The 14500-nt window shown below is 39.8% G+C and overlaps 2 protein-coding genes across 5 annotated transcripts in view; one reads left to right on the plus strand and one right to left on the minus strand.

Moving 5' to 3' along the window:
- Positions 1 to 604: 604 nt before the first annotated feature.
- LOC105925079 (properdin) lies at positions 605 to 10198 on the plus strand. The gene is made up of 11 exons (XM_036134553.1): positions 605 to 773; positions 4669 to 4807; positions 4891 to 5048; positions 5141 to 5308; positions 6195 to 6392; positions 6467 to 6634; positions 6711 to 6902; positions 7307 to 7480; positions 9070 to 9267; positions 9492 to 9603; positions 9709 to 10198. Exons 1-11 carry the CDS (start codon positions 713 to 715, stop codon positions 9833 to 9835), a joined length of 1695 nt encoding a protein of 564 aa, XP_035990446.1. The 5' UTR covers positions 605 to 712; the 3' UTR covers positions 9836 to 10198.
- Positions 10199 to 11183: 985 nt separating this feature from the next.
- The window catches only part of esyt2a (extended synaptotagmin-like protein 2a), a 68383-nt gene continuing 65066 nt past the window's right edge, over positions 11184 to 14500 (minus strand). For all 4 annotated transcript variants that reach the window (XM_012855899.3, XM_012855898.3, XM_021312515.2 and 1 more), the window contains one exon: positions 11184 to 14452. In XM_012855899.3, the coding sequence (XP_012711353.2) occupies positions 14410 to 14452 (43 nt within the window). In that variant the 3' untranslated portion in view covers positions 11184 to 14409. The remainder of the gene's footprint in view (positions 14453 to 14500) is intronic.

The raw sequence follows: 14500 nt of genomic DNA on the forward strand, positions 1-14500 counted from the left end.
TCTTTCTCTCGGCAGAAAAAGATCATCCTGGGAAGATTAAGTGGAGACTCGGGTTGTTGGACGTTTGGAAGTTCTCCTTCCAAACGTCGGTGGGTCAATCTGTTGTTGTCGTCGTGCATCTCTCTTTCTAGAGGCAGAAGTCAAAGTCTTAAAATGCACTGAAATATTTTTTTCGTTTGTTTTAATGAGTTTTGACCCAACAGAAAAAAGACTGTTTCCTTTAAAGAGCATTATTTGACAAGTATTCACATGTATCCACATTTATCACAACGGTTACTTTTTCATTGGGTTTCAACAGTCAAATTAGGCTTAAAGACAAAAAATATATATATTTATGAAAATAACTGGCAGCATATTTTTTCTACCTGCAGCGCTTGTGTTTGTCTTGAACATGACAATTATTTGCTATAATGACCTTACAGGAAATTCTGCCTGTATTGACAACATCAACCAACTGGTATTTGTCCTTTTTGAGGACTTTGCCTGCTTGTAAAGCTCTGTCCACCCCTTAAACCTATCAGTGACCAGCACTTATCTCGACCAGGGTCACAGTCTGCAGCCCAGGCAGTTTACACAGTGAGGACCTGTTGTTGATCGGTGACCCACCCACACAGAACTTAGATCAGCGAAAGCTCGGTGGGGGAGGACCAGAACCGGAGCCAGTTTCAAGGAAAGGGAAAGTGAAGATTTGATTCTGTGCAGAAGCTGCAGGATGGAGATTCGGACGTTTCTGCTGGTTTTGGTTCCTCTGCTGGTTTTTGTGGAGCGCTCAGGTAAGTCCCAATTTAAAGACTTCCAGACCTGTTTCAGGCAGTTTCTCTTTGACTTTATTCTTGGAGTTTTATTGTCAATTAGAAACTAGGATAATTTAATAGAATTTAAATTGGAGTAGGATCCTAGCCTGGTTTAAAAGTTTAGGTGTGAACAGCCCTTTAGAGTCTCTTAAATCTGAATTCATACCCATTGTGACTGCTGAATCAACAATTGAGACATCTGGTAATAATTAGTTGACACTAAGTGCTTTTTTTATTCTAAGGGTTTAATCAGAGGTGGATAGAGTAGCCAGAGGTTTAACTCAAGTAAGAGTGGCACTACTTCAACATGTTTTTACTCAAGTCAAAGTAAAAAGTACCCAACAAAGAAATGACTCAAGTAAGAGTAAAAAAGTTGGTAGGAAGGCTGCACAAGTACAGAGCAAATATTTATAACAACTGATTTATTATTTAAAAAATGATGCAATCGGTCAGGCGAAAATATTAAATTACGTATAAACTGTGCACAAATTTACATACAATAAAAATGACAAAGAAACAGACTCAGGCTGCTTAACCAAGCAGTTAGTGCATATACAGTGCAAAGTACTTCCAATGATAAAACCTACTGTTTACTGTATTGTTACTTAACCTGTAAATGGCAGATTGAAAATACAAATAAAACAACAAAGTTTGTGAACAAACAAGGATTATCACCTTAATATAAACTGTAGATGTGTCTCCCTGGTGTTTTTTTTTTTTTTTTTTTTTTTTTGGTTGAAACAAGTTTGTTCTTTATTCAGTGTAGTTACTCACAAAGGATAGAGTAGCCAGACATTTTACTGAAGTAAGAGTAGCGATACTTCTTCATGAAATTTACTCAAGTAAAAGTAAGAAGTACAGTGCAGTAAAACTACTCCAGGAAGTACATTTTGTTTCAAAAAGTTACTTAAGTAAACATAACCAGTTACTACCCACCTCTGGGTTTAAAATCAGATATGGCCTTGAAGTGAACACACAGTGCATCATCCTCTATAAAGCACAAATGAACAGTGAAAATAAATGTGGAAAAAGTGATGGCCTCCCGTAGTAAATCATGAATTGACTGTGGATGACAACAAAGATGATTTAAGCGTCGCAAGCCAAGGCAGACCAAGAAATTACTGAAGCACAACTTGTCAGATAACTGGGTGTATGCTAAAGATCTCAAAAAAGCAACACATGGTGGCACGATCTAAAGAAGCTCAAGAACAGATAAGGAGCAAAGTCATTCATGTCTGTCATTCTGGAAGGGGTTGAGAAGCCATTTCTAAGAGCCAGTATACACAACTAAGGAAAACATGGTGCAGCGGTAAATGCCATCCGACAAAAAATTACTCCCAGAGTTCATTGACGATACATCCATCCAGTCACAAAGAAAAAAAACATCTAAAGCTTGATTTGAAGTGATTTTTTTCCCCCCTGCAAAGTAAAAAATACATTAGAATGACTATTCTGACTAACAGTGAGGTATTTATCTCTGTCACTCGTAATCTGTGTGGAAGACCACCATGAAAATACGCTATTGGCATTCTTATGTTTTTATCCCTAGTGATACTTACTGCTTTTAATGCAAATGTGTCTCATTTTTGCAATCAATAATTCAATCAATAAATCAATCAATAGTTAAATTTGCAATGCCGAGTTCGATAGCGTCATAATAATCCAAGAAAATATAAGAGTTCTGTTTTGCTGACAAATAAAAACAAGCCTCTGCAGATTCATGTTTGCTTGTTCAAAGGTTTCCCTAAAAATTGCGTAACGTTTCAGCGGCAACGTGAAGAAACTTTCTCATGTGTCGAAATCCCGGACACTCATGTAATGGACATGCCCGTGTTAGTCTTTCTACATTTGTGAGCAGACTAGTGGACAAATATAAGACCAAAAGCACAGACTCTGGAAATGTGCAGAAAACGTCTTCACAAACCAGAAACGTCTTGAAAGAAGAACCAAATGTCCAAAGAAGACATGGTTGAGGTAATAAAAACCACGTCTTTTAATTAGACATGTGGTTTTTCCATTTTGTTTTATAATGCTGTTTAAGTATTGCTGTATACTGTTTTTTGTATTTGTATTTTACTGTGAAGCACTTTGTGATTTTCATCTGAGAAAAGTGTTATATAAATAAATTTTACTTACTTACTTACAAATAAAACTCGTGCTTTTTTTATTTTTTGGTTTTACTTAACAGCTCAGTACAAATTATCTGGTTGTAAAACGATCTAAAACTAATATCAAGTCTACAAAAACACATGACATTCTGACCTCTCTGTATTGATCAAACAAACAAGAACCCACAATGTAAACACTGCAAAAACGGAGCTAAAATAAGTACAACTTTCTTAAAATTTGTGTTTTTGTCCTTGATTTGAGCAGGTAAATAAGATTATCTGCCAATGGAAAGATTTCTGCACTTAAAATAGGAACAACTCATCTCCATCATCTTATTTCAAGTGCAGTAAGTCTTATTTTAGGGGTAAAAATACCCATTCCATTGGCATATCATATTATTTACCTGCTCAAATCAAGGATAAAAACACAAATTTTAAGAACATTTTACTTCTTTTTAGATCTGTTTTTGCAGTGAAGGTAATGACACATGCCTTGAAATGCAATGACCCAAGAGGCGCATCTCTGGCAGCCCATCAGTCTGGGACAGGTTAAAAGGTCATTTCTAAGCCATCCAAGTCCTTCAATCCACAGATAAAATATAAAAAAAACTACAAAGCATTCAAAGAAGCTTATCTTTTCAGGTGTGTGGAAACCTCAATTCTCCTGAATTCAGTGAAGGGAGCTTTGTAACACAACTTAGGCTAGTTGGGTGAACAAGATGCAAAATGCTAGCTCTGGACCAATGTCTTTTGAACAGATGAACAGTTTAGCCATAATGCAGAGGTCCATGTTAACAGGATAGCAGATGCCAAGCACAGTAGTGGAGAAATGATGATTTGGGCTTGCTCTGCAGCCACCTGACATAGGAACCTTGCAGTCATTGAGTCAACCATGAACTCCTTTCAATGGCAACATTTTCTGGAGTTTAAATGGCTTGTACTGGTTTAGCGCTTTACACTACAATCAGTCAGTCACCCATTCACACCCTGAGCTATGTTAGTGGCCACAACCGCCCTGGGCAGACTGACAGAGGCGAGGCTGCCGCACATTGGCGCCACCGGGCCTTCTGACACCAACTGAGACGGTCGGAGCGGGGGATCAGACTGGCAACCCAGCAGTTGCAGGACGATCTCCCTAACTAGTGCGTCACTGTCGCTCCTCACTTTAGGTAATCTGTCCGACAACTTGACCTCTTATCGATATCCAATAAAGAGCAACACATCTACAACGTATCTAAAAAAAAAACTACACAAACACACACAAAATAAAAGCTGCTTATAAGGGCCCAGTCAAAGTCCAGACCTGAGCCTAATTGAAATGCTGATCGCGACAGAACTCACTAAGGTCAAATGTCTGCAAACCTTAGAGAAATACAGCAACGTGCAGAAGAAGAGGGGATCTAAATTAACGAAGATGTGAGAGGCTGAGGAAGCGCCACAGAGGATGAAAGTTATTGCTGCTGAAGGAGGTTGTACAAATGTTTGGAGCACATAGTATACTTGTTTTCTCTAGTTTGGCTTCACCTATGCAATAGAAAATTTAATTGATGCTCCTTCTGCAGGTTTTCCTGACAGTGCAGATCAGATTTGAACAGGTTCAGGACCAGGAAAATACCAGATCATTTGTATTAAGTCCTCTAAATTAAAACCTTTACACTAAAGAGGAATTACTTTCCTCCTACTATCGTCATATATTACACTAAGATTCTGCTTTTTCCTCTAGACTTTATTTTAGGCAATAAATACGCGTCTGTGTATTTGTGCAGAGTGTAACCGATGCTTCGGTTCTTTCGACCTGACCACGGGTGAGTGTAGTGATGAGCTCGGTGAAGTTTCCCAAGATGACTGCTGTCAGAACCCTGGATACGGTTACGAAGCTGAGGACGGATCGTGTCAGTCCTGTGGGTCAGTGGACACGCGGTCACATCGAGGGCGTCCTAGAGCAGGACACTGTCTTCACCTGAAACCAAACTCTTCTGTGCTTTCAGTCCTCCTACATGGTCTCCCTGGTCGTCTTGGTCGTACTGCAATGTCCTGTGCGGCGAGGGCGTGAAGCAGAGGAGAAGGAAGTGTCATGGCATCGGGGAATGTGAGGGCCCTGACGAAAAACTGGAGACAGACGTGTGCAGCGGCACCTGCTGCGATGGTACGTAAAGGCGCCAAGATGGATTACACAGTGAGAGACACTCCTTCCAGACTCCTGAGCGTACTATTTCTCCTTGTTTATGTTCGAGTTAGATAAGGGATGGGGCTCATGGAACCCCTGGAGTCCATGCTCGGTTACCTGCGAAGGACAAGGAACCCGATTCAGACGGAGAACCTGCTCCAGTCCTCCCGAATGTCGGGCGGCATGCAGTGGCCCCGAAGAAGAGCAAGAGCCCTGTGAGGCAAGCAACAAGTGTCCAGGTGAGGTTGGTTTCCATTCTCAGCTGCAAGATACTTTCAGGGTTGTGTTAATGCTCGAAGAAATTGTCAAAGGAAAAGGGTCCAGATCAGCTTTCTGCCAGGTTCAGCCTAGCCTCGTGAGACCATCCTGATCTCGCGAGCGTTCAAGGTTTCACTCGCCGATCAGTCTGGCTACTTTCCGTTAAAGAAAATTTGGAGCCGTTCACCAAACGAACGTCCAATCAGCGTTGGCTTTGAGGCGGGTTGAGGTGTGACGCAACGAGAAGCGCGACAGTTCAGTCTAAAGAACATGGCGGCTTCAGCCGATGAAACTAGCGTTAGCGTGGCTATCGAGCAAGTTTTATCGGAATTACAGAGTATTTCTTTGCTGAGCTTACGAGCCTTTACCTGCAGCAGCAAGAGTACCTTGGCTTGTGGTTGTGTTTACGTCGTCGCTCGTAACAGAGCGACGACGAAGCATGTTGACGAGTACGTCATATGTTTCATTGATCTGATTGGTTTATTTGGCCCGTCTATCACCAACATAGGCCAATCAGCTAACCAGTATTTTCGCCCCTTCCCAAAATTACTTCAACGGAAGGTTTCCAGATGGATATGCGGAGCAAATCCATCTGGCGGAGTCAGGTAAGGTTCAGCCAACTCTAACGTCCAAATCGATGGACCCCCACCCTGGTCCTTGGGCGTATGGTAACAGGGACAACATGCAGGGCCTGAGGACCAGGGTGGGTAACCTCTGGTCATAATGAACCAGAAGCTGCTGAGTGTGCGTAGAGCTCCACACTGCTGCAGGAGGTTTCATGTAACAAGTTATTTGATTATTCCGCCACTTATTGGATTTCAGTAGCAGCTGTCTCAGTTGGTCTGCTCTCCTTTTTTTGGGGTTCAGTCCATGGAAGTTGGTCAAGTTGGGGAGCTTGGACTCAGTGCTCTAGTTCATGTATCAGCGACACCAATGTGCCCTCAAGAGAACGACAGCGCACCTGCTCCAGCCCAGCGCCCTCTACTGACACGGTACCTCCTGGTAATCAATGCCCTGGTGACGCATTTGAGAGGCAGGACTGCAGCGAGCTCCCCAACTGTCCAGGTAAGAAAAGCAAAGCCCACTGATGTTTCATAGTTTAAAAGGAAATGGTAGCATAATATCTGCTTCTCCTTCAGTGGACGGCAACTGGGGGTACTGGTTTCCACCTGGACCGTGCTCTGTCACCTGTGGAGAGGGTCTGCAGTTGTCAATTAGGCGGTGTGACAGCCCCAGCCCTCGGTACGGTGGCAAACTGTGCGAGGGGCCAAGCACTCAGAGCAGCGTCTGTAAAAGTCCCTGCCCTGGTAAGCCACAGACGCACACATATATAAAAGCACAACACTCACCTGGACGTGACGTGAATACCATTCTGTCTTTCAGTCCATGGATTCTGGTCCGGTTGGTCAAACTGGGGCGACTGTTCATCTTCCTGTATCCCGCCCAGGGGAGAGTCATTCAGGACTCGCCACCGATCTTGTTCTAACCCTGCCCCGTCACTGAACCCACCTGGTAACGGGTGCCAAGGTGACGACTCCGATAGGGAAAACTGCAACCACTTGCCTCATTGCCCAGGTATACCTGCACGCCTCTTTAAATATGATCATTAAACAGAAACAACAACATCCCATAGGTGTCCAGGTGCTCAAGTCAAAGGGGAAGTGATCATCTTAAGACGTCTCACTTGAGGTGATATTAATTGTCCACATCATAAGTGTAGTACTCCAAGGTGTCTATTCATCAGGAACAGGTTTCTACCTAACACCCAACTCAAATAGTCAGAAAAGAGAATTGAAAGCTCCTGATTAATTTATAAGGAGACCAACGACTCCTAGACTTCATGTAAGTCCCTTTAGCAAATCTCTTAAAGTCAGGATTTCAATAGCACTGGAACTGTAATTAAGATTACAATGGAAACTGTAGTTGACAATAAAGATTGATTGATTGATTGATACTAACTCTCCCTCTATATTTATCAGTGGACGGCAACTGGGGTCCCTGGTCAGCCTTCACTCCGTGTCCTGCTACGTGTGGAGTGGCTCTTCAGGTCTCAGAGAGGCGATGCAACAACCCTCCTCCCAGCCATGGCGGCCGTCCATGTCTTGGAGCTGGGAAACAAACCAAACTCTGCTCGACTCAAGTCCACTGCCCAGGTACATCAGGTTTAAGTTAGAATAGATTTAATCTCCAGAGTCTTTATTTTTACATCTTCCCCATCCATTGGCGCCGGCAGAATTTTTTCATTGCGGTAGCTTAGCAGTTGCTATACGACAGACAGGAGTCGGTGGCCGAACGATGGAAACTTCTCCATTTTCAAACTCAAGTTTTCCACTCTACTCATTTACGTTAACCAACCCTCACATGATATTGCGAGACTTGTCTAAGGTAAAAGAAAATGTAAAAATTGCTCAACACGGTCAATAATTGGGTTAATTAATGACTCTGTTGAGCACGCTTTATATTTGCAAATTAAAATTAACCCATTACTAAATTACTACGGTGTATTTTCTGCCCAACCCTCCGCCCCTGCCCCCCCCCCCCCCCCGTGGCTCCGCCCATCTTCCCCTCTCACCGATACAGTATGATCAGTGTGAAATCAAACAGAAGTGACTTGTAGTAGAGCTGAAGATTTAGTGCTGCTGTCTTTATATTGACCTAAACAGAATGTACGTGTGAGGTGATTATAAAAAGTACACAACAGCAAAAAATAGTCTGCTAACGAAAGGCCGTGAAAAGGGAACTGGGAATGGTGTCGTAGCTCACCAGCTAAACTCTAGAGCAGGGGTGTCAAACATACGGCCCGCGGACAATTTAGTCCGGCCCTGTGGCTAAGTGCATTATCATTATAAAAAAAAAAAAATTTTTTTTTTTTTTTACAGTGTCCTGTCTGGCAATGTGGCAGTAAGAATTGTTGTCTTAATGCCAAAAAAAAAGCTCATCAGATTTGACTTTCACAAGTAGAGCAGTACTACTTTTGCCATAGTGCTCCGCTTGATTTATGAATGTGAATAGTTTTATTATGATTCATGCGGGAAATATCTCAAATGATATGGACACTACAATGGGAAAGTAGGAGAGGAAAGGAAGAAGAAGAAGAAAAAAAAACAAAAGGTGAAGGAAAGAGGAGATAAAAGGAAGAGAATGATAAAACAATTATTGAAAAAAAACAAGTACTTCGTTTAATTGAAAATATGCAGTTCCAATATTGTCCACGAGGGATGCTGTGTTTTAATTAGCAGATTAAGCTTCAGGTGTGGAAAAATTTAAATAATTTTTTAATTTTTATCTTTTTGATGTATTTTGTCATGTAGGACAGTGCTTTTAAGTTCCAAAAAATGTGAAAAAATGTTTTTCAACATTGTATAATCACTGTGATCAGTTCTTATGCATAATGCACAAGTAAATGTTTAACTGAATAAAAGTATTGTTGAAATTGCACATACTTTTCTTAAAAACGCTGAGGTTATTCATAATATATTGTGTAAAAGTGAAATTAATTTAATATAAAAAACCAACAACAAGTCCACATTTATTAGTTCTATTTAATCTTGCAATGAGTTTACTCGTGTGGCCCTCTTGAGATCAGATTAAGCTGTATGCGGCCCCTAAAACAAAATGAGTTTGACACCCCTGCTCTAGAGCCTAACTGTGTCCAACGGTTCCATTATACATTAAATGGGCCATTAAGTAAAATGATGTATAATGAACATCTGTTACTAACACAAAATTGTTTGTTTTACAGTGAACGGTATTTGGGGCGAGTGGTCCACCTGGACCGAGTGTACGTACGCGTGGGGAGGGAAGGATATCCGCTGCAAGAAAACAGGCGGAAAACAAACTCGAATGCGCTCGTGTCTACATCGAGCTCATAATGGGTCCATCTGCATGGAAGGAAAGTTGACGGATACTCAGGTGTGCTACAACGTGGACAGGTGCTATGGTGGGTGATGACATCCTTAAACCCTTTGGTACTAACAGAAAACAGAAATTAAGGGCCGGGATGTATTAATCCGTTTTATCCATCTATCCATAGACGGAATATATATCTATACATTTTATTGCCTTCAAACTGGGTTTATTGTGTAGTCTGTTTTACGTGGATCTTTGTAAGGTCCTGAAACTTTTTTTTTTTTTTTTTTAAACTAACCACATTGTGTGGTACAGTGAAAGGATCCTGGGAAGGCTGGGAGCCTTGGAGTTTGTGTAGACCGGCCTGTGGAGACGGATCTAAACGTAGGAGGTCCAGAATCTGTACGCCTGATTATAGCGAGTACAGGTATGTTTCTACTTTATAAACAAGTATTCACACATCAGCAGACCTAATTTCAAGCAGGACATGATTTACTAGAACACCAAAAAAAATTTGTTTTTGCTTTTTCAGTCCAACTATCGGTCGTCAGCGGGAACCCGCAAATTACTACGGGAGGCCATTGGCCGATTGTGGCGCGGCCCCTGAAGGAGGGAAGAGGCAAGTGCAGGACTGCCTTAATGTCCCTCCCTGCACCTAATAATGTGTTAACCGACTTTAACAATGTCGAAACTTGCTTCAGTAGGGAAATCTGGGCAGAAAGTGTACCATGTACTAAATGTGGCATTTTAGAGTTTGTGTTGTTTTCTGTTAAAAAACTTTCTACTGTATAAGATGGATTCATTTAGTGCCTGAACTTTGTTGTTGCAAAAAGCTTTACAATACTTATTAAAAAAAAAAGAAAAAAAAAAACATAAATGCAGTCTCAGCTTTGTATTTACTGCCACCTAGTGGACGTTTTACCCAGGCTGCTCTTTTGACACGCCTTGTCTGTTTCCCTAACAATGGCAACATCAAAAGTACCATTTTATTGAGGGAAAACAAATATTTTCACCATAGATGTTATGAATTGTTCATCTAAATAAAAGAAAATGTCTAAAAAATTTTAACGAATAACACTGATGTGACACATTTTCTGGAGGGAAGCCATGTAGAGTTCAACACTTTATTCGTAACACAGTTTTTTAAAGATTAAGATTTAAGATTGTAGCCCAAAGGGCTTAATAAGGTGAGATGAAATGTTCAGAGATGGGTAGTAACTAGTTACATTTACTTGAGTAACTGTTTACTTTAAGGAGTAGTTTTACTGCACTGTACTTTTACTTTACTCAAGTATCGCCACTCTTACTTGAGTAAAATTTCTGTCTAATCTTCCTGGTGGGAGTAACTTCATGAATAAAGAACTGACTTGTTTTAACCAGAAATGCACCAGAGAGACAAAAACCTAGATTTATGTTAAAGTGAGACTTCTTGTTTTTACTCCCGCTTTGTTATTTTAATGTTATTTTCTATCTTCTGAGCTCATTGAGCCATTTGGAGGTCAAATGAACGTACAATAAACCATAGATATTGTCAATGTAAATACTAACATACTGTATATACATTAAGTGCTGTAAGTATTGCTTTCAAGTTCAATATTGAAAAAAAAAAAGATTTAGAAGTGTTTCTCCTGCCTGAATTGTTATTTGTACATTTTTATCTTTAAAATACCTGAATTTTCACATAACCTTATATTTTTGTCTTTCCAATGACATTTTTAAATATTAAACCATTAGCTGTTATGATTAGTTACTCAGTACTTGAGTAGCCTTCTTACTGAATACTTTTTACTCTTACTTGAGTAATTTCTTGGCTCACAACGTTTTACTTTTACTTAAGTAAAGAAGTACTCCTACTCGAGTACAAATTTTGGCTACTCTACCACCCTTATTAATATAATAATACATAAAATAAAGATAAGAGGTAACAAAATCAAGTAAATACAGTTGAAGTACCAAAGGTTGCTTCATTAGAGAACAGAATAAAGAAAAAAAAAAAAAGACACCACAGAGATTTATCAGCTTTGTGCTGCTATTGCCAGCTTAAAGCATTTTATTCAGTTTGAAGGACGTTAAAGACATATTCAGACACGCGTAGCATCCGGTTAATCTTCCCCAACAAGTATACATACAGTATATCTCTAGGTCACGTGTTTCATAAGGCACAAGATAAATTAAAAAAGGTGGAGAAGAAGAACCGCCTTTCAGCCCCAAGCTGAGAGCCTCCAGGAGAACACAATGCTTCTTACAACACAAAACAGAGCAGACAAAGGCAAACAGCTGGAAAACACACAAAAAACGAGGGGGAAAAAAAGACAAAAGCACAACTCATACACATTTAAAATACTTTCTTGATGCTTGCTGTAAACCCAACGTGTCAGAAATCAAACGAGCTTTAAGGTCAATGGTCAACCTAACATCCTGGTAGTCATCATAAAACCGCTGCCTCTGTAGTGTCAAACACAAGAGCAGCAGATTTACCTAAAGAGTTTCATGCCAAGACCTGCAGTGCGCCTGCTGATAAAAACCTCTTATGAAGCAGAGCTGTAAAGTAAAAAAAGCACGGCACAGTTTAACGTGTGTTTATAGTAGAAAATAAAAAATATTTAAACGTCATCTTCTGGGTTTTCCTTTTAAATACAACGTGGAAAACGACTAGTTAAGACTGAATGTTTCTACAAACAGGAAGTGAACGATCTAAAGCAACGGCAACAGGAAGTGGTTAGAAAACAAGTGACCCTGACCGTGGCACCCAGCCCAGACCTGCGCGTTGTACTGAAGAGCGCTTATGGATTCCTGTTCAGTAGGAAAACAGTTACAAATGTAGAGTTTTAACATGCACGAAACAAATAAATAAGGTTGGTTGACTGATTTTTCAAAAGCCACTATGTGTAGATTTCGTCAGGAAGGGAAACATTAAGTAAACCTTTCGATCGTCTCCATCTTACTTCCAGTCCAAATCAACTGGTTGTGCACTGAAAGTAGGACTGGGTCGGTTACCGGTACCGATGTACGCTGAGGTCCGAGTCGCGTCGCTGCGCCTCGCCAACATTCAGGAACTTTAAATGAGGAAAACTCTCAGCAGGTGTTGAGTTTTTCCTCCCCCCGTGTGCTTTTGTGTGAATAGCTACTGAGCAAACGTGTGCGCTTCCGTGCCCACAGCGCCACCTACAGGTTTAACATCCAGTATTTTCTACAGTGCTGTGAATCGCTGCGGGTGTTTTCGTGCTGATCGGTGCATTTCTCAAAACGACGTTGTGTTTCTGTGGAACTTCTAAACAAAAACCCGACAAACAGAAAATGTAATTTGGAAAAACTCGGTTTTCATCCGGACCCAGCTTTTAAATCACTAAAACTACCAATTATTTGCAAAAACCTTTCCAGTGAAGTCTTTTAATTAAAGGACAGGGTTCCTCCACATTTACCATTTCAAATGTCAATCCTTTACCAGATTCACTTTCCAAGAATATTATATTTTAAATCTTACTCTTGACAGTGCAAATAATTCCCTACCAGGAATCAACGTGATGCTAAAGGGCGATTCTAACATCTGGACCAACTTTGATCAGCTCTATTTCAGAATCTAATCTGTGAAACCCAGTTTGGTTCTGTTGCTCCTTCACTCTTGCTTTAATTTGGGTGTGGTTGAGACCACCAGAGGCCCGGTTTATAAATTCAACTGTTAAACATTAAATACATATTATAAATGTGGATTTCTGGATTTTAGAAAAGATAATAGGTAAAAAAAAAAAAGTCTGTAAATATAAATATTTTAGATACTCTGTGTTTTACTCCATACCTGTCCACACTTAGAAAGTGATGAAATACTTAACTATAACTCCACAGGGACTCCGAATCTAAATTAACTTTTGTAGAAACTCTTAATTTTAGAATTTAATCCACAATATTTTTAACTTTTGCTCTGATAAGAAAACAAAAACAAAACAAACAAAAAAAAAAAACACTAAAAAGTGACTGATTGGGTAAGAGTAAGGGATTCTGACGTGTTATATAAGTAGGAATACCTGAGGAAGCTACACATTGTGGCTTCATTATTACAAAGAAAATTAAATTAAAACCTAAAAAAAACAAAACAAAACAAAACAAAAAAAAAAAGCATAGAGCTCAATTGTGTTTTGGAATAATTTAAACATTTTGAAACTCTTTAAACCTGTTAAAAACCAACAAAGTGGTGGTTCGGTTATTTTACCACACAGACTGATCACAGGGGGAAACAGTCTGGCCCTGTTTATTATTATTCTTTAGAACAACTATTACAAAATAAAACAAACATAAAAAAATAAGGGCCTTTTATTTGTGTTTACCTCAGCGTCTAATTTTAAACAGGCATGATCTAAATTATAAGATTTCCCTTTGAAAATAATCATCTCCCAAATGGGATGATTTTAATTGGGTTTTTTAATCCCCACTGGATGTAATATTGATGCTAAATACTAATGATTGTTATCAGATTTTAAAATATTCATGTGCAAATAGTCACATTCAATTAAAACAACCGTAACACTTGATAATGGTCTTATTTCCTTGTAAAAAGAGTGTTTCTGGACACTATTTAGCTAACTAAGAAACTTTAACCCCTTTTTAAGACAACTTCTGAGTGCACTTCTTCTCCTTTGGTTCACTCACTCATGTCTGTCATTCTCATAATTATGATTTCTACAGTGCTAGAGAGCCAGAGTGTCGCGTTATCAGAGCTTACGAGCGTAAAGGAATCAAATACTTCTCGCCTCTTTGGTGCAGCTCTGCTTGAACAACCATCAAGAATGCTTAGATGAAAATAACAATAATAAAAAAATATATAGAAGAAAATTAGATACATTTAAGCACAATCCTTTGGCCATTAAGACACCAGACGTCTCTGATATGTGCAGAATATAAACCGCATCATTTTACACTATATACAAACATACATATAGTGTATGTGGCAACAGGAGGAAAAAAAAACTGTTCCAGCTTCTATAAATACGGGATAAAACCTCTATCTCGGCACATAAAGTAGTATTTACGCTTTTTTACATTTGTCTATTCCTTTAGTCAATAAGTCACTTCTTAAAGGGAAGCCTTGCCTTTGCGACTGATGTGATTAATGAGTGTCAAAAGCTGCTTTTCTCTACATTTTTTACATTTAAACTCTGTGAAAATCATATAGAAAAATGTACTGTGGACATGAGTGGAAGCGTGGCGAATAGATACTCTTAGAGGCGATGAAGACTCCTTATAGCAGCATTCTCGGGCGGCCGTCTTCAGTCAGTTCGAACCTGCGGCACAAACAGTTCAGGTTTAGACGTTCTGAAAGTGCTTTCATT

The sequence above is a fragment of the Fundulus heteroclitus genome, unplaced genomic scaffold (assembly GCF_011125445.2).
Source record: "Fundulus heteroclitus isolate FHET01 unplaced genomic scaffold, MU-UCD_Fhet_4.1 scaffold_85, whole genome shotgun sequence".
Taxonomy (NCBI): Eukaryota; Metazoa; Chordata; class Actinopteri; order Cyprinodontiformes; family Fundulidae; genus Fundulus; species Fundulus heteroclitus.

Excerpts from the sequence above, each read along its gene's own strand:
- LOC105925079 (XM_036134553.1), top strand. The coding sequence starts at position 713 with ATGGAGATTCGGACGTTTCTGCTGGTTTTGGTTCCTCTGCTGGTTTTT. Across the intron at positions 6,635-6,710 it reads CTGTAAAAGTCCCTGCCCTG|TCCATGGATTCTGGTCCGGT; the intron begins GTAAGCCACAGA and ends TCTGTCTTTCAG. Across the intron at positions 9,604-9,708 it reads CCTGATTATAGCGAGTACAG|TCCAACTATCGGTCGTCAGC; the intron begins GTATGTTTCTAC and ends TTGCTTTTTCAG.